This window comes from Apis laboriosa, unplaced genomic scaffold (assembly GCF_014066325.1).
Source record: "Apis laboriosa isolate Shangri-la unplaced genomic scaffold, ASM1406632v1 scaffold9_cov152, whole genome shotgun sequence".
Taxonomy (NCBI): Eukaryota; Metazoa; Arthropoda; class Insecta; order Hymenoptera; family Apidae; genus Apis; species Apis laboriosa.
The window spans coordinates 1,272,029-1,287,702 of record NW_025224966.1 but is presented as its reverse complement, the minus strand read 5'-3'; the positions used below and the strand labels follow the sequence as shown (position 1 = coordinate 1,287,702).

The following is a 15,674-nucleotide window of genomic DNA, read 5'->3' as shown; positions in this document are numbered from 1 at the left end:
AAAATAAAAGATTCTAAAAATTATTTTCTTAATTAAAATATGTTCAAAATTAATTGCATTGTTCTTCAACGATTGAAAAAATCAAAGTTCATCAAAAATTAAACACGTACAAATATATTTCAGATAATTTATTATTCTTTTTTAATTTATAGAAAAAGTTTTTTATAATTTGTATATAAGATACCTCCATGTGTCCTAAATGACGTGCAACTACCCACGCTAATTAATTCATTTTCATTGTCTTTGCTCTTGACTATTCATCACGTTTCCGTTTCCGTTTCCGTTTCCTTTTTTTATACATTTTAATATATTTTATATAATTTTTCATCAATAAGAAACTAGCTATAAGTTATTTTCTTTAATAGGAATTACAATTTATAGGAATAATAAGTTAAGTATAAAAAAAAAATAATATTTATTATATTTGTATGACATATTTTTATATTTTTAGATAAAAATTTTATATTTAAGATAAAAAATTTTTGCAATATTGAAAAAAATTTTATTTTACCGATTCATCGACAATTTTCATCTACATGATATACTCATAATATTATCATTCGAAACATTATGACACACCCCAGAGAAAGACAAATATCGGAATACCTACAACCACACTTAATTTCGTTAAAATACAATGCGAGTAATAAACTGGTCTAGACATACGATTTGGATTATAGTAGTTCTGTTTGCGATATGTAGGCGGTCAGTGTAGGAGTGCCGCCGGACATGACGGAACATTGACGGATGAATAGAAATACACGTGTGGGTCGAAAGCTTCCTTCCTTGATCCAAAAGCACAAAATTCTGAAATTTAAAAGATAAAACGAATCGATGGACTATTAACGGATATAAGAATTATCATTAACTTTGTCCTATAAAAACTCGATAAAACATTTTTATGAAACAATTAAGAAACAATTTATTAAATATATTTATTATTTTATATAGAAGATATAAAGAATTAATAAAGGAGTTAAATAAAATTAAATAGGTTTAAGGTCAATGACACTTAATCGATTTTTTTATCCTTCTATCGAGATTCACCTAAAAGGTTTCATAGAAGACTTTTCAGCGAACACGTATTATAAAATAAATAGAATATGAAAAATATAAAGTAAATATAAAATATAAATAATTTTTGTTATTTGTTAATAATTAATTATATATGTTTATTTACATTATATAAAAAAAACATTTAAATTTCAATATGGAATATTTTCTACGTTATGTAAATCTTCGATTATTTCTTCTGGGTAATCATTTTCTATTTCCAATTCTTCTTCTTCTTCTTTATCCACGAGATTGAACAGAGGTATTGGTTTCATTTTTCTAGCTGCCATTTCAATTTTTTGAACTATAACGACTTCTCCTACTTTGGAAATAAAATTTGTCACTCTACAAGCACCTATGGTACCTATTCTGCCAGTTCTACCGCATCTAAATAAAATATATAATATTTCAATATTTTTTTCTATTTATTTATAAATAGAAAATCTAAATTGAAAATAAATTAAATAAATTGAATACCTATGAATATAACTGGCTGTGTCTAATGGAAAGTCATAATTTAAAATATGATTAACCATCACTGTATTTAAACCTCGGGAACCTCCGTTCGTCATAGATAATACCATAGTTTTACCATTTATAAATTCTCCATATTTTCCTCGTCGTACAGACAATGGCATATCGCCATTTAAATTTGTAACTTTAATACCACACTCGTGTAAAAAAGAAGAAAGCCAATAAGAAGTACTATTTTGATTACAAAATACAATTATGCGTTGATTATTTAACACTTTAGGTTTTATATATTTCAGAAGTTCCACAGGTTTTTCACTCGGTATTAATCTCATAAATTTTTGTGGAACCAATATTTTATGTAATTTTTTTGTTGTTATATGTTTTAATGAATCTGGCTACAAATAAAATTATTTATTGTTTTTTAAAATTATTTTTAAAATCACTTAAGTTCTATCACTTACATTTACAATTCCATTCAATACATTCTTCATCCGTGAAGGAATTGTTGCAGAAGTTAAAATAAGTTGAGGTGAATCAGTGAATTCATCTTTTGTTGTATGATGATTTTCAACCTGTATTTATTAAAACTTCATGAAATTTATTTTATTTATCAAACATTTTTCTTTTTTTTTTTTTTTTACGTACAAATATTCTTTTCATAAATACTCTTAATTTCTCCTCAAACGAATGATGAAACAAGGAATCTGCTTCATCTAAGACAACAAATCTTACAAATTTCAGATTATATACACCAAATGTTGTCAATTTACTAATAACTCCAAAACTGCAAACAAGAATATCAACATGACCCACAGGAGGATTCAATAATATTTTTTTTGTTCTGCCACCAGTGATTATTTTTATTTTAATATCAAGATCTTTAGATATCTTAATTAATTCCAACTAAAAAAAAAAATAGAATGTTTTTTGTAAATATTATAATATATAAATGAAAGTTTTAGATTTATATTACTAATATATTAATAATATAATTTACTAACCGCAATTTGAACTGCTAATTCTCTTGAAGGAGTTATAATTAAGCCAAATGGAGTATTTATATTACTTTGCATATTTTGTTTCCATATTAAAATTTTAGTTACCAATGGCAAAAGATAAGTTAATGTTTTTCCACATCCAGTTTCTGCTGCTAATAATACGTTACATCCTTGAAGAATTTTTGGTATTCCTAATTTCTGAATTTCTGAAGGTTTATATATATCTAAATTTTCTAAATTAGTACATACAGAATTATTTATATTAAGCTCTTCAAATGCTTCAAAATCAATTTTATTTATCTCTGTCTTATCCTGTAAAAAAAATTGTAATAATGAAACATGTACTATAAAATACATATATACACACACACACACATATACAATACATGTACATATACAAAAATAGATAAAAATTATTATACATTGTGATAAGGATATATAAAAAAGTGGTCACTTTTGGATTTTCTATTTTTCCATCCATGACTAGCTAATATTAATTTCTTCTTAATATGTATATCATCTGTATAAAAGTCATATAATTTTTTTTTAGAAAGTATTATTGGTATTTTTTTTTCTTGATTTTTTACTTCATTATCAATTATTTCATTTTTTTTTTGACGGCTTTTAACTACCGCTCTTGCCTAAATTGAAATTAATATAAAATTAACTCAAAATACAAAATACATCATATAAAAAAAATCAAATATTAAATATGTAATTACATAGTGCCTTGTAAAATTGACAAATGATATATTAATAGTTTTGCAACCAATATGACAAAATCGAAATAACATTTTATATATAATCTTTATAACAAAAATATAGTTTTTACATTATATTAATTGTTTAAACATAAATACTAATAGTATCATAACATGTGTTACCATAGAAAAAATTACATATAGATGAAATAGCAATACTAAGAACTAAGAAAAAAATAATATATAGATGAAATATTCAATGAATGAATATCTAATTACAGAATTAAATCAAATTTAAACTTTTCAAAATAATTTGAAATTAATTTTATTAAAATATTCCTGCTTTTTTAATTATAATAAGTAATTTAGTATAATTATAATAAAAATAAAATTTTATAATTAATTACACTAGTATATTATCTAGTAATAAACAAAAGATTAATTAGCTAACAAATTTAATTTATACATTTCAACTTTTAAAAACTGAAATTAATGTTTGAACAATAAGAAATAATTGAAAATGAATATTTGAAAATTAATTTATTACTAGATGATTATAATGTTCCTAGTAAAGTATCTGGTATAGTGTTTTTTATGTTATGACATATATTTACAATTTCATTGACTAGTTTGAAAACAAATCTATCGTGTTGCTACCGTATTGCATCATTACATGTCACTTCGTTATTTGATATGTTACGTTGGTCTTGTACGTCTTGATCTTTCATATCTGTCTGTATTCAGTACATATTGATAAAGTTCTATTTTATTAGAAATTTGCAATATACGTACAAGACAGATACATTAAAATCAGTATATCAATTATATTTGTTGCAAATAAATTTATATTTGATTTATATTGAATTAGGCGGTTTCATTTTACTTGTTTTTTAATATTATTGAAGTATTTGCATATATAATTATATTTAAAGCTGCTGAAGTATTTTGCATATATAATAAATTTATTTTTTGTTTTTTTAATGAAAATATTAACATAGATAAATATTAATATATTTAATTAGTTAGCCGTTCTAACAAATTTATAAGTGAATTATTACAACGATCATATTTCGAGTGCTTCATTAAATCACGATTTACGGAAATTCAATTTGTGATAAAATTATCGTGTTTTATTTTCATAGTGATAAGTTTATTGTTTCCTGTATTTGAAATGGCCTGGTTTGCAAGATTTAATGGAAGAACTAATCAAGATCTTGTAGAATATCTTAGGAGTAAGCAATATAAATACAGCATAATTATTATAAATTGTTTATTTATATATTTTTTAAATTATATTTATTAACAGAAGTAATATTATAAATAAATCAATGTTTTGAATTTAGCATCAGGAATAATTAAAACTGAGAGAGTTTATGAAGCAATGTCTGCTGTAGATAGGGGACATTATGTTCGTTCTGGATATGCATATTTTGATGCTCCACAACAGATTGGTTATGGTGCAACTATAAGTGCTCCTCATATGGTATATACCTTCTGAATTCACATTATATTTACATTTATATATTTATATTATATTATATTATATTATAATATAATTTATATATATTATATTATGTTAAAATAAATATATTAATAAAATTTATAAATTAAAATTATTCAGCATGCATATGCATTGGAAATACTTGAAGAAAAGTTATTTAATGGTGCAAGAGCATTAGATGTGGGTTCTGGTTCTGGATATTTAACAGCATGTATGGCATTGATGACAGGGCCAAATGGATTAGTTATAGGAATTGAACATATTCCTGAACTAAACCTATTTGCTATAGAAAACATTAAGAAGGATAATCCAGAACTTTTTGAATATGGTCGTATTCAATTTGTTGGTAATTATTTTTTAAATTTTTTGGAAATATTATAGATTTGTATCTTTTATATAAGAGATATAACATTTTAGATGGAGATGGAAGATTAGGATTCCCACAACAAGCACCATATGATGCTATTCATGTAGGAGCTGCTGCTAAAGAATTGCCACATGCGGTAAGAAAAAATTTAAATATTTAATGAATTATAAAAATTTAATTTATACTTATTAAAATATTTTCTATGCACAGTTAATTGATCAATTAGCTGTTGGAGGACGTATGGTATTACCAGTAGGTTCAGGAATATCAGATCAAATGTTAATACAGGTTGACAAAATACATGATGGGAGCATTACACAAAAGCCTCTTACAGGTGTAGCTTTTGTTCCACTAACTAGTAGAGATAATCAATATTATATTTCATGAAATAGATGTGTGCTCCAATAAGTGAGTAATTTTTTTCTGTGAATTAAATTTAAAATAGTAATTAAAATTTATAGTTTTAGTTATATTTATTCTAATATATGCACAAAATGATAAATTATATTAAACAAAATTTAAATTATATTTATTATGTGCATAAATAAAATTCAAATTGTATATGATATAATCTTAGTAACACAAAATACTATAAAATGTATGTAATATATATTCTGTGTCAATATATCTGACATGGATATCAATAAGATTTTCTCTTTAATGAAATCTTTTATTTATTTAAAAAGTTTTAATTAGTTTATAATAACAGATATTGAATTTAATTACATTTTTTTTTTATTACAGCTAAATATAAATTTATGTATATATATTATATTATAGTTTTAGTTTTGACAGTAATTAAAATATTTATTATAATTTATTTTTTAAAAATATAATATTTAAGTAATACATAATACATAATTGGTTGTAATTTTTAATAATATTATATTATAATTAAATCTTTAATATATATTTTAGATCTGTTACATATAATTATATTCATTTTATACATAAAATATTTTATGTAATTATGAAATGGTTAAATTTGATTATAGATATTCTCAAAGAAATGCTTAAAAATTTACTGCAATATATTAAATGTTACATTGATTAATTTTGTCATGAAATATAAAATAATTATAAAATAAATTTATTTAATATCATGTGATATTATGTTCTGTGGTCCTATTTCATTTTAAATATATAAAGGGCAGTGAAATTTTTTTTAAATTATAATTAAATTATTTTAACCATGAATAGACTGAATGCAGAACCTGATATTAATCCTATGCCAAGGAAAGCTCCCATCATAACAGATGCAATTTCTTTCTCTTGAGAATCTACAACTCTATTTAAAAATCTTTAGTATAAAATTAATAATTTATTGAGTTAATGTGTGTAACATTATATATATTTTATACATAACTTACGTAGGAGTTAAAATAAGTGTTAAATTACATAAATAGCCATTGCTGATGGCAAATGCAATAGTTATTAAAATATAATAAATGTCATTATGAATATAAACAGAGAGATGATGTCGAGGTTGTGCATTACAAAACATAAAAGCTGGTATGAAGGCAATTCTCATCAAACTTAAAAATATAATTTGCCATGGTTTATTTTTTGGCTAAAAAATTGTTTTGTATGCATTTAAATATTATTCTGATAAAAGAAAATTGCTATTTTTAATTATTTTATACAAACCCATTGAAAAATGCCTGATAATATTCTTCCAGTGTAATCACCACAACTAAAAATGAGATAGGTCACCACAGGCACAAAATAGATATCTATAAAAAAAAAAAGAATCATATAAATTATATATTTAAATGATTTTATATAAAATTCAATTATAAAACTTACCATTCCATATATAACCTTTTCCTTTATACTGACTTTCTATTAATACAGTAAGTGCTGGGTATACAGAAAGAGATATAAAAAATACTAAAAGTACACTAATACCATAATGCCAAATTCTTTTTATAATACGCTTATAAGATACTGTAGTGCCATGTGGAAAAGTTACTTCTCCAGTTATTGAAAAATCTGCTTCTACATTTTCGGGTAATTTTTCTATCATATGATGCTTAAAAAATGTCTGTTATAAAATATAAATAATATCTATGTAATTTAATTCCTTTCTTTAATATACAGTGTATTATTTATTTATATCTGCATTATTATCATAAGCTACTTATAAAACATATGTATCTAATGATGAATATCATTAATATATATTTATATTAAAATGCTAAATTACTTACTGCTTTTTCTAGAACTATGTATGCAATCAAAGATAAAAATAATATAACATCTCCAATAATAAAATAAACTAGACCTGAAAGAATAGGACTAGCACCAATCCAAAGAGAACATATTTCTGCCGTGGCAGTAATAATCCCACCAAGAGCTTGTCCACTTGACATAGCTGTTATATATTTTGAAGAAAAACGTCCAACAATACCCATTAAACTTCCTCCAAAAATTGCACTTGCAGCTATAAACATATATTTAATTTTATCATTTTATCAAATTTTATCAAATTATTCAATAATATTTTAAATTTAAAATGTATATATATACCATTTACACATGCTACTGTGGTCAAAGTAACTATTAAAAAAGTTCCCTGCCCTAAAAATAAAATTTATATTTTATTTTATTTTAAAATACCTAATTTTATATCAAATATTTTTTGTTTCGAAAACTTACATTTATCTGTATTTATTTTAACAAATATTGTTGTTAAAATAAAAAATAATAATATTGTGCATTGAGAGCCCACCATTCTTATTCTTAAAGAAATTCTGTTATTTTAATATTTCTTATGTAGTTTAAAATTTCTTTTTATTTATATATATTTATATATATTTTATTTATATATTTATATATATCATATTATTATATTATTAATTCTTTTTTATTCCATAATTAATATCATAGAATTTACTTACCTTTTATTAATAAATGCATTTATAATTAAAAAAAATGTATTTGGTACTGCACTTGTTACACTTAAATATGATGTAAAACTAGCTTGAAGATCAGTTCTTTTTTCCAAGTTTTGTATATGAGTATAATTAATATTTTTAGAAGAATTTTCATGTATTTCTCGAAATTTATACATCCAATAATCATCAGCTGTGATGAAAAAACTCCAAGGAATTAATGTATTTATACCAAGTACATAAAAAACAATGTATGCAAGATTATATCTAAAAAAAAAAAAAGAAAATAATTTTTAAAATTATATAAATTTAAAATGAAATGTAATAAAACACACATACACATACACGCGCGCGCACACATACATATATATAAGAGACATTCACAATAATGTCTACAAAAGTTATTACTTGTCATAAGGTTCATATTGCTTAAAAAATGGTTTTTCATCTGGAATAGAAATATTTGGATCATCAGCTTCAGTTTCTAAGTCATCTTCAAATTCACTATCTGATGCACTTCCTAATAAAGGTCTTCTATTGATAGAATATGACATACTGAAACTAAATATATAAAAAAATTAATTAGTACACAAGGAATGTAAAACAATTTGTTATAAAATTTTCAGTAATTATAAAATTAATTGAATATTATACATATTTATATTTTGTACTTACAATATGTTATATACAAAGTTGTCACAAATTTTTCTTTTGATAATTCATTTAGAATGTAGGATATTTATTTATATTTTGTTGTATAGTACATATAAAAACTTTCGAAAAACCATGTTTAATGAATCATGTCTATCAAATGATTGATAGTATTTTCAATATCGTATTGTTTTAAAATGTCGAAACATTATGTGTATAATATACATATATATCATTTTCGACCACCTGTGACTAACACAGATATAACTAAATACTATAGTATTAATCTTAATATTGTATTAATCTTAATATTCTTCTTTTCATTATATGTTTACATCTATAAAAACAAAAACAGCTGATGCAGTATATAAAGTATTGATACTACTGACGTATATTGTTAAACTATGCAATGCATCATGTAAAAATAAAATATAAATATGTTTATATATATATATATATATATATATATATATATATATATATATATAAACTAGAAAATTTTAAATTTAATAATGTTTTTTTTATTAATAAAACTCATCTTTACATTGCACATAATAAATAATAATTTAACTAATTATCACACATATGATGATCATTTCAATATATGTCATGTATTCTTATACTCTATAGATCGCACCATTGATTAGACAAAAAGAAGAGGTTCAAGTCCAATGTTATTCGAGTTTGCATACTGACGCGATGTAAAGATACTTATACGGAAAAGTATATGTCAGTAGTTTTTATTTTTATTATATATCTAAAAGATCATATTCTACGACTAATATTGGACAGATTTATTTGTAAATGTAGTATATTTAGTTAAAGTAATGAATAATGAATATATTTATCGTATTTCAACTTGTAAATCTTAACGTGATATGAACGTGTGATGATATAGTAGATTACAAAAATGTATTGTGCATTAGGAAGATGGTAAACAAATATACATTGTAAAATTCTCAAAATATAATTAAATTATATTATTTTTTATAATTTAAAACAATTTAATAATTATTTTCTTACAGTTTTTGCAGAAAAAATGCAGTAAGAGCTTTAAGTACAGGTGAAATATCTACTGCACTCCGACCTTTTTATTTTACTGTTCATCCTGATCTTTTTGGACAATATCCTACACAAAGAGTAAATATATATTTTAATTATGATAACGTAGATAATTTATAACTAAATTTTCAAAGTGTAAGTAATTTAAATCGATTACGCGACGGCAACGCAGTTTATCGTTTGATTGTAATTGAGATTATTTATAGAACAAAGGAAGTGCAATAATTATTGCATATATGTGTATGCATATAATGCACATAATGTTTATATATAAATAAATATATTACACTATGAAAAGTTTATAATTTTTATTAGTTAGAAAATAAATAAATGTACATACATAATAAAAATATATTATATATATATATATATATATATATTAAATTTAATTTTTTTTTATTAATATATATATATATATATATCAAATGTAATAAATAATAAAAATGTATTAAATATATATATTAAATTTAATTTTTTTTTATTAATATATATATATAAAATAAATAATAAAAATGTTAAATGTAATTAAATATATATATATATATATACACATATATTAAATTTAATTTTTTTTACTTTTAATGTTTCAGACAGTAAATGAAAATTCTTTAAAACAGTTAAGTTCTATTATAGAAAGTTTACAACAGCAAAGACCAATAAGACCTACTATTTTACCATTCTACTTACGTTCAAAAAATGAAGAAGAACTTAAAGCTGGAAAATTTACTTTAGTACAGATACAATTAAAAGAAAAGGATATACGACAAACTATACTCTCTATTTTAAAAACATGTGATTTGCCAACAACATTTGTAGATCAAATTGAAGAACAAAAACCAACTGATAGTACAAAATATAAATCAAAATTCTGGCAAAGAAAAGGAGTTGGAGAAGATATAGATTTTTCAGAACTAGAAGATAATCCTATTTATGCATCTATTTTAATGAAAAGAAAAATTAATTCAGAACCTGATACTCTTAAGTAAGGCTTTTTTATATTTTAATTTTTTATTTTAAATAATTAAATAATTTAAACTAATTATGATTTCATAGAGCATATTTAGATAAACACATTAATGAAGTACATGTAAAATTAGAAGCATGTAGACCAATAAGAGAGGAAGTACAAAAACTAGAAAAGATATTATGCTCTGAATTAGGTTTAAAAAATATCATATGGGATTGTGGTTGGAATATAGCTCATTACAGAGGATGTTTATTAGCTTTTAAAGCATTATCTGAACATCATCCTAAATCAATGGAAGTTCTCAAAAATAGGACACTTGTTTTTGCCAATGATACAGGCATTAGTGTAGAAGGAAATGTTATGTTAAATTCAGGTGAAGTTAGGCACAATTGGCTTGATGTAAGAATACATTATTAAACTTATGTATGTTTATATAATATATACTCTATTAAATGAATATTTATCATTACAGTTAATTAAGAATATTCAAAAGTACGATGTAGTATTATTGAGATTACCAGCTTTTGAGAAGGCAGTTTCACAAGTGCTTCTTAACATTAAAGTGGGTCGACGGTGCGTAATACAACATATTAATTGAGTGACGGTAAGGCTCAGGGTACTCTATATGTGCAGGAAATTCATGCCGAAAGTAATGGTTAGCCAGTATGAACAACAACTACAACAACTTATCACTACTCTCTCAGATTACCGAGGTCGACGAAATTATCCAAAAGTATGGCCAACCGATTTGTCAATGTATGAAATTGTAATTGAGACGTTAGTATTAAATAACTATTATATGTATATATTTAACATATATATATATATTTTTTTTTTAGTTCATTTGTAAGTATAAAATAAATTTAATTAATTTATTTGTAAGTATGATATATTATATAAATTTATATATATATAATATGTGTATAATAATAAAATGAATTTTATTTAATTTCAGTGAAGCAGGTCCCTTAATGCTCTCTCCTACTGGACAATTTATTGTTCCATCTTCTTGCCCAAGTTTTCTTTTAGTAAATTTTATTACTGATAATTTAGAAGAAGCTACTAAAAGATTACATCATTACAACAAGTGAGATCATTTTTTTAAACTAATTTAAAAAATTTATTTTTTATTTTAAATAATTTTCTTTTATAGCATAAAATATGTAGAACGTGAACTTCATAATAAAGTTATCCAGGAATTGGGTTTGACTATTCTAAATAAGGATGATAGTATTACTCCCGATTTGATGATACAATGTTGTGAACGTTTATTATTACATAAAAATACTTTAGCTCCTTTGCTGAAAGATGTTATGTTATGGGTGACACATTATTACTCAATTATGAGTGATGGTGTATTATGTATACCATGGGATTGGAAACTTTGAATTACAATGTAAAATATTTTTAAATATTTTCTTTGTAGTTCTTTATCTTTATATCAATTCATAGAATTGTGTTACGAAATTATATGAATGAATTATATTATATGAAATTATATGAAATTATATTATGATTAATTAATAATAATTATTAGATATAATTTTGTTATACATATGATAACAAAATTATAAATATATATAAGATAAAAAATTAATTTAGAAAACTGCACAAAGCAAATAATTTTTATTATGCTTTATAAAATGCAGTTAGTACTGTGAATTTCTTTATAATTTATATATAATTTGCATGTTAAATATAATTATTATTGTTATTCTTGTATTTGAATTTGAACAAAAAAATATGAAAAAAAATTTTTTGTAAAACCATATAATATAAATAACGCATATAGAAAAATAAAAAAATTACAAAATTTTTAAATTAATGTTAAAATTTATTGAAATACCAATCATTAAAAAAAATCGTTGTGTATATGTGCGTGCATATATGTGTGTGTAGAATTATGAAATTTTAAGAATAAAATATATAAAATTTAGATGTATTTAAAATTTAGTAATTAATAATCTATATATTTAATCTGAATATCTAATCACTAATATAATCATATATAATAAATGTTATTAATAATGGTGGGGCGAAACCGTTAGTTGTCTTGCTGTTTTTTAGCATAATGGCCGTCACGGTGTTAAGAGATACGTCAAATTTGTATTAAGATAATTTCGAACACATATCGTATTTTTCAATTTTGTGATAATAATTATTTTTGATTACTTAATGTACACACAAACAATAAAAATGCCGGTCCAGAAAGATTCAAATATCGTGAAAATTGCTGTTGAAATGACAGAACAAGTACCACAACTTATTGAATTTAATCAAAAACATCCACTTACTGGAATTATTCAAGTATTTGTTTATTTTTTATATAATATTATATCGATTTTTTTTTAAATTAAAATAATTTATGAAACGAAAATAATACAAATATTTATTTCTTATTAGGAATTGTGCAATGGATGGGGACTTTCTGATCCTGAATCATATTCATTACAATTTTCGGAAAGTAATAATCAAAATTATATTACAGAAAAAAATCGTAATGAAGTAAAAAATGGTAGTATTTTAAGATTAGAATTTTCGCCTTCTAAAACAGCTTGTGATATCTTAACAAAACTTAATAATGGAAGTATAGAAGAAAAAACTATTGCTTTGCAAAAATTAAGCACTCTTAGCACAGATATGACATTTGCATTAGAATTCATTAATAAGCAGGGATTAGCCCTGATTATATCACAGGTTTTGTCATTTTTTTTTCATTTAATTATATTGTTTATATTTGGTTATAATTTATATAAATAAGAGAAATGTTATTCTTTTATAGGTAGAAGGTGAAAAATATAAGGGAAATGCTCTTGCATATTCACTTCAATCATTTGTTGAACTAATGGATCATGGAATTGTTTCATGGGATATATTAGAAACACCTTTTATTAATAAAGTAGCAAGCTATGTGAATAATCAAGCTGTAACTCAAGATACTAATATTATTGAAGCTTCACTTAGTATTCTTGAAAATATAGTATTAAATTCCTCAGGAAAATATGGACAAGTCGAAAAAGAAGTGACTTTTCCTAATTTGGTGATGCATTTACAAAGTGTACGTCCACAAATACAACAAAATGCTATAGCTTTAATAAATGCCTTATTTCTTAAGGCAGATTTATCTAAACGTAAAGCTGTTGCTGCAACTCTTCAGTCTAAGCAAGTTAGAAATGTGTTTTTAACAAATATTATACAATCTACTGGTCAGGTATAAAATATTGAATCTTTTATTTACTTATATATTTATAATCATTATTATAAATTTATCATAGAAATAAATTTTAATATAGGTTGGTGCAGAAATGGCACATCAACTTTATGTATTACAAACACTTATGTTAAGTTTGTTGGAACAACGTATGATAACAAAAATGGATCCACAGGATCAAGATGCACATGATAAAATAAAAGAACTTCGAAGAATTGCTTTTGATACTGAAGGAGCCATAGGTGGAGATGTTATTGCTAGAAAGCAAGGTCTTTTTGCTAAAGATTATAAAAAATTAGGTTTTAAATATGATATTAATCCTGCTCTTGATTTTACTGAAACTCCTCCTGGCATGCTTGCTCTAGATTGTATGGTTTATTTTGCACGTAATCATACTGAAGGTTATACTAAAGTTGTTTTAGAAAACTCTTGCAGGGCAGATGAACATGAATGTCCTTTTGGTAGAACAAGTGTAGAACTTGTTAAATTACTTTGTGAAGTAAGTGAATATATAAAATTTAAAACATGGATAGCTCAAATAATTAGAAGTTTCTTGAATTTAATTAGGTTTTACGTATTGGAGAAGCACCTAGTGAACAAGGACAATCATATCATCCTATGTTTTTTACACATGATCATCCATTTGAGGAATTTTATTGTGTGTGCATAGTTCTTTTAAACAAGACTTGGAAAGAAATGAGAGCTACTACTGAAGATTTTATAAAAGTATTTTCTGTTGTAAGAGAACAAATTACTAGAGCTCTTCAATGTAAACCTACAGGATTAGATAAATTCAAAAATAAATTACAACAATTAACATATTCAACTATTACTAATTTATGGCAACAAGAAAGGACAAGTAGAGAAGAATGGGAAAGTCATGCAAGACCAATAGTTGAACTTAGAGAACAAATTACACCTGAAATTTTAGAATTGATTCAACAACAACGCTTAGGATTTTTAGTAGAAGGCACTAGATTTATGAAATATAGTGCTAGAGGACAGGTATTTATTATTTAATAAAATAATATAATTTAAAATCAGATAATTTTCAGAATTATATGTTTATAATAAATATGTTTGTATGTAAATAGAGAATTAAGGATAAGTTCTGGTATGTTCGACTTTCGCCAAATCACAAAGTATTTCATTATGGTGATTGTGATGAAAAATCAGTACCAACAATTGATGAACTTCCTACAAAATTAGCTGTTGTTGAAATTCGTGCTTTATTAACTGGCAGAGATTGTCCTCATATGAAAGATTTACAAAGACGGAAAACTACACATCAATTAGCATTTTCTTTAATTTTAGATTCTGTAGAAGTTTCAAGTTTAGATTTTGTAGCTCCTGATGAACAAGTTTTTGATTATTGGACTGATGGCATTAATGCTTTGCTTGGTATTGTAATAGTGTTATTCATGACTTAAATTATTTTTTTCCATTTAAAATTAAATTTAAAAAGTTTATATCTTACATCTTCACAGGTAATAGAATGACTAGTAAAGAAGCGGAAAATGATCTTGAGACTTTATTATCCATGGATATCAAATTGAGACTTTTAGATACAGAAGGGATTGATATTCCTCAAGATCCACCTGCTGTTCCTGATCCTCCACCAAATTATGATTTTTGTTATGAATTAAAATAAGAATTTTGTTTTATATTTATTAATTGTTATAGCCATTTGATATATTAATAAGATATATTAATAAGATAATGTTTAGACACTTATTAAAACTAAATTTTACATTAAATAATTTATAATTTTTATATAAATAATTAAAAATTTTTT

General features: G+C 23.4%; 5 protein-coding genes across 13 annotated transcripts; 3 read left to right on the top strand and 2 right to left on the bottom strand.

The window, feature by feature from the left end:
* Positions 1–485: 485 nt before the first annotated feature.
* LOC122719760 (probable ATP-dependent RNA helicase DDX28) lies at positions 486–3,388 on the bottom strand. 2 transcript variants are annotated; one of them, XM_043945895.1, is made up of 8 exons: positions 3,248–3,388; positions 2,948–3,166; positions 2,529–2,837; positions 2,173–2,430; positions 1,989–2,099; positions 1,531–1,922; positions 1,181–1,440; positions 486–807 (listed from the first exon to the last, which is right to left on the bottom strand). In XM_043945895.1, exons 1-7 carry the CDS (start codon positions 3,317–3,319, stop codon positions 1,206–1,208), a joined length of 1,596 nt encoding a protein of 531 aa, XP_043801830.1. In that variant the 5' UTR covers positions 3,320–3,388; the 3' UTR covers positions 486–807; positions 1,181–1,205. The 2 variants fall into 2 exon arrangements, with proteins under 2 accessions (XP_043801830.1, XP_043801829.1); XM_043945894.1 differs by lacking the exon at positions 486–807 and having other exon boundaries at positions 1,139–1,440.
* A 492-nt stretch (positions 3,389–3,880) lies between these two features.
* Positions 3,881–5,760, top strand: LOC122719783 (protein-L-isoaspartate(D-aspartate) O-methyltransferase-like). 4 transcript variants are annotated; one of them, XM_043945933.1, is made up of 6 exons: positions 3,881–3,935; positions 4,369–4,458; positions 4,570–4,709; positions 4,848–5,073; positions 5,145–5,230; positions 5,305–5,760. In XM_043945933.1, the coding sequence occupies exons 1-6, from the start codon at positions 3,920–3,922 to the stop codon at positions 5,479–5,481; spliced, it is 735 nt and encodes a 244-aa protein (XP_043801868.1). In that variant the 5' UTR covers positions 3,881–3,919; the 3' UTR covers positions 5,482–5,760. The 4 variants fall into 4 exon arrangements, with proteins under 4 accessions (XP_043801868.1, XP_043801867.1, XP_043801870.1 ...); XM_043945932.1 differs by having other exon boundaries at positions 3,900–3,969; XM_043945935.1 differs by lacking the exon at positions 3,881–3,935 and adding an exon at positions 3,938–3,958.
* A 236-nt stretch (positions 5,761–5,996) lies between these two features.
* On the bottom strand, positions 5,997–9,788 carry LOC122719764 (equilibrative nucleoside transporter 3). 2 transcript variants are annotated; one of them, XM_043945900.1, is made up of 11 exons: positions 9,663–9,788; positions 8,664–8,976; positions 8,397–8,549; positions 7,995–8,255; positions 7,753–7,847; positions 7,624–7,674; positions 7,305–7,537; positions 6,901–7,138; positions 6,742–6,827; positions 6,465–6,664; positions 5,997–6,382 (listed from the first exon to the last, which is right to left on the bottom strand). In XM_043945900.1, exons 3-11 carry the CDS (start codon positions 8,540–8,542, stop codon positions 6,271–6,273), a joined length of 1,422 nt encoding a protein of 473 aa, XP_043801835.1. In that variant the 5' UTR covers positions 8,543–8,549; positions 8,664–8,976; positions 9,663–9,788; the 3' UTR covers positions 5,997–6,270. The 2 variants fall into 2 exon arrangements, with proteins under 2 accessions (XP_043801835.1, XP_043801836.1); XM_043945901.1 differs by having other exon boundaries at positions 7,753–7,835.
* LOC122719761 (T-cell activation inhibitor, mitochondrial-like) lies at positions 9,317–12,173 on the top strand. Of its 3 annotated transcripts, none has more exons than XM_043945897.1 (8): positions 9,317–9,589; positions 9,665–9,779; positions 10,292–10,683; positions 10,755–11,067; positions 11,141–11,241; positions 11,284–11,445; positions 11,624–11,755; positions 11,822–12,173. In XM_043945897.1, exons 1-8 carry the CDS (start codon positions 9,570–9,572, stop codon positions 12,054–12,056), a joined length of 1,470 nt encoding a protein of 489 aa, XP_043801832.1. In that variant the 5' UTR covers positions 9,317–9,569; the 3' UTR covers positions 12,057–12,173. The 3 variants fall into 3 exon arrangements, with proteins under 3 accessions (XP_043801832.1, XP_043801831.1, XP_043801833.1); XM_043945896.1 differs by having other exon boundaries at positions 9,318–9,572; XM_043945898.1 differs by having other exon boundaries at positions 9,320–9,572; positions 11,302–11,445.
* Positions 12,174–12,713: 540 nt separating this feature from the next.
* On the top strand, positions 12,714–15,610 carry LOC122719749 (engulfment and cell motility protein 1). Of its 2 annotated transcripts, none has more exons than XM_043945874.1 (7): positions 12,714–12,975; positions 13,072–13,365; positions 13,451–13,879; positions 13,962–14,378; positions 14,447–14,884; positions 14,974–15,280; positions 15,367–15,610. In XM_043945874.1, the coding sequence occupies exons 1-7, from the start codon at positions 12,844–12,846 to the stop codon at positions 15,528–15,530; spliced, it is 2,181 nt and encodes a 726-aa protein (XP_043801809.1). In that variant the 5' UTR covers positions 12,714–12,843; the 3' UTR covers positions 15,531–15,610. The 2 variants fall into 2 exon arrangements, with proteins under 2 accessions (XP_043801809.1, XP_043801810.1); XM_043945875.1 differs by having other exon boundaries at positions 12,845–12,975; positions 13,072–13,132.
* Positions 15,611–15,674: the final 64 nt, after the last annotated feature.

Bases quoted from the DNA above. Each gene is read 5' to 3' on its own strand.
- LOC122719760 (XM_043945895.1), bottom strand. From the start codon at position 3,319: ATGTTATTTCGATTTTGTCATATTGGTTGCAAAACTATTAATATATCA. The intron at 3,167-3,247 runs GTAATTACATAT...ATTTCAATTTAG, and splicing joins TCAATTTTACAAGGCACTAT to GCAAGAGCGGTAGTTAAAAG. The intron at 1,923-1,988 runs GTAAGTGATAGA...TTTTATTTGTAG, and splicing joins TATTGAATGGAATTGTAAAT to CCAGATTCATTAAAACATAT.
- LOC122719783 (XM_043945932.1), top strand. From the start codon at position 3,900: ATGTCACTTCGTTATTTGATATGTTACGTTGGTCTTGTACGTCTTGAT. The intron at 4,459-4,569 runs GTAAGCAATATA...TTTTGAATTTAG, and splicing joins TCTTGTAGAATATCTTAGGA to CATCAGGAATAATTAAAACT. The intron at 5,231-5,304 runs GTAAGAAAAAAT...TTCTATGCACAG, and splicing joins CTAAAGAATTGCCACATGCG to TTAATTGATCAATTAGCTGT.
- LOC122719764 (XM_043945900.1), bottom strand. From the start codon at position 8,542: ATGTCATATTCTATCAATAGAAGACCTTTATTAGGAAGTGCATCAGAT. The intron at 8,256-8,396 runs GTAATAACTTTT...TTTTTTTTTTAG, and splicing joins CAATATGAACCTTATGACAA to ATATAATCTTGCATACATTG. The intron at 6,665-6,741 runs GTTTGTATAAAA...ACAATTTTTTAG, and splicing joins TATCAGGCATTTTTCAATGG to CCAAAAAATAAACCATGGCA.
- LOC122719761 (XM_043945896.1), top strand. From the start codon at position 9,550: ATGTATTGTGCATTAGGAAGATG. The intron at 9,573-9,664 runs GTAAACAAATAT...ATTTTCTTACAG, and splicing joins TATTGTGCATTAGGAAGATG to TTTTTGCAGAAAAAATGCAG. The intron at 11,068-11,140 runs GTAAGAATACAT...TTATCATTACAG, and splicing joins TTAGGCACAATTGGCTTGAT to TTAATTAAGAATATTCAAAA.
- LOC122719749 (XM_043945874.1), top strand. From the start codon at position 12,844: ATGTACACACAAACAATAAAAATGCCGGTCCAGAAAGATTCAAATATC. The intron at 13,366-13,450 runs GTTTTGTCATTT...ATTCTTTTATAG, and splicing joins TAGCCCTGATTATATCACAG to GTAGAAGGTGAAAAATATAA. The intron at 14,379-14,446 runs GTAAGTGAATAT...GAATTTAATTAG, and splicing joins TTGTTAAATTACTTTGTGAA to GTTTTACGTATTGGAGAAGC.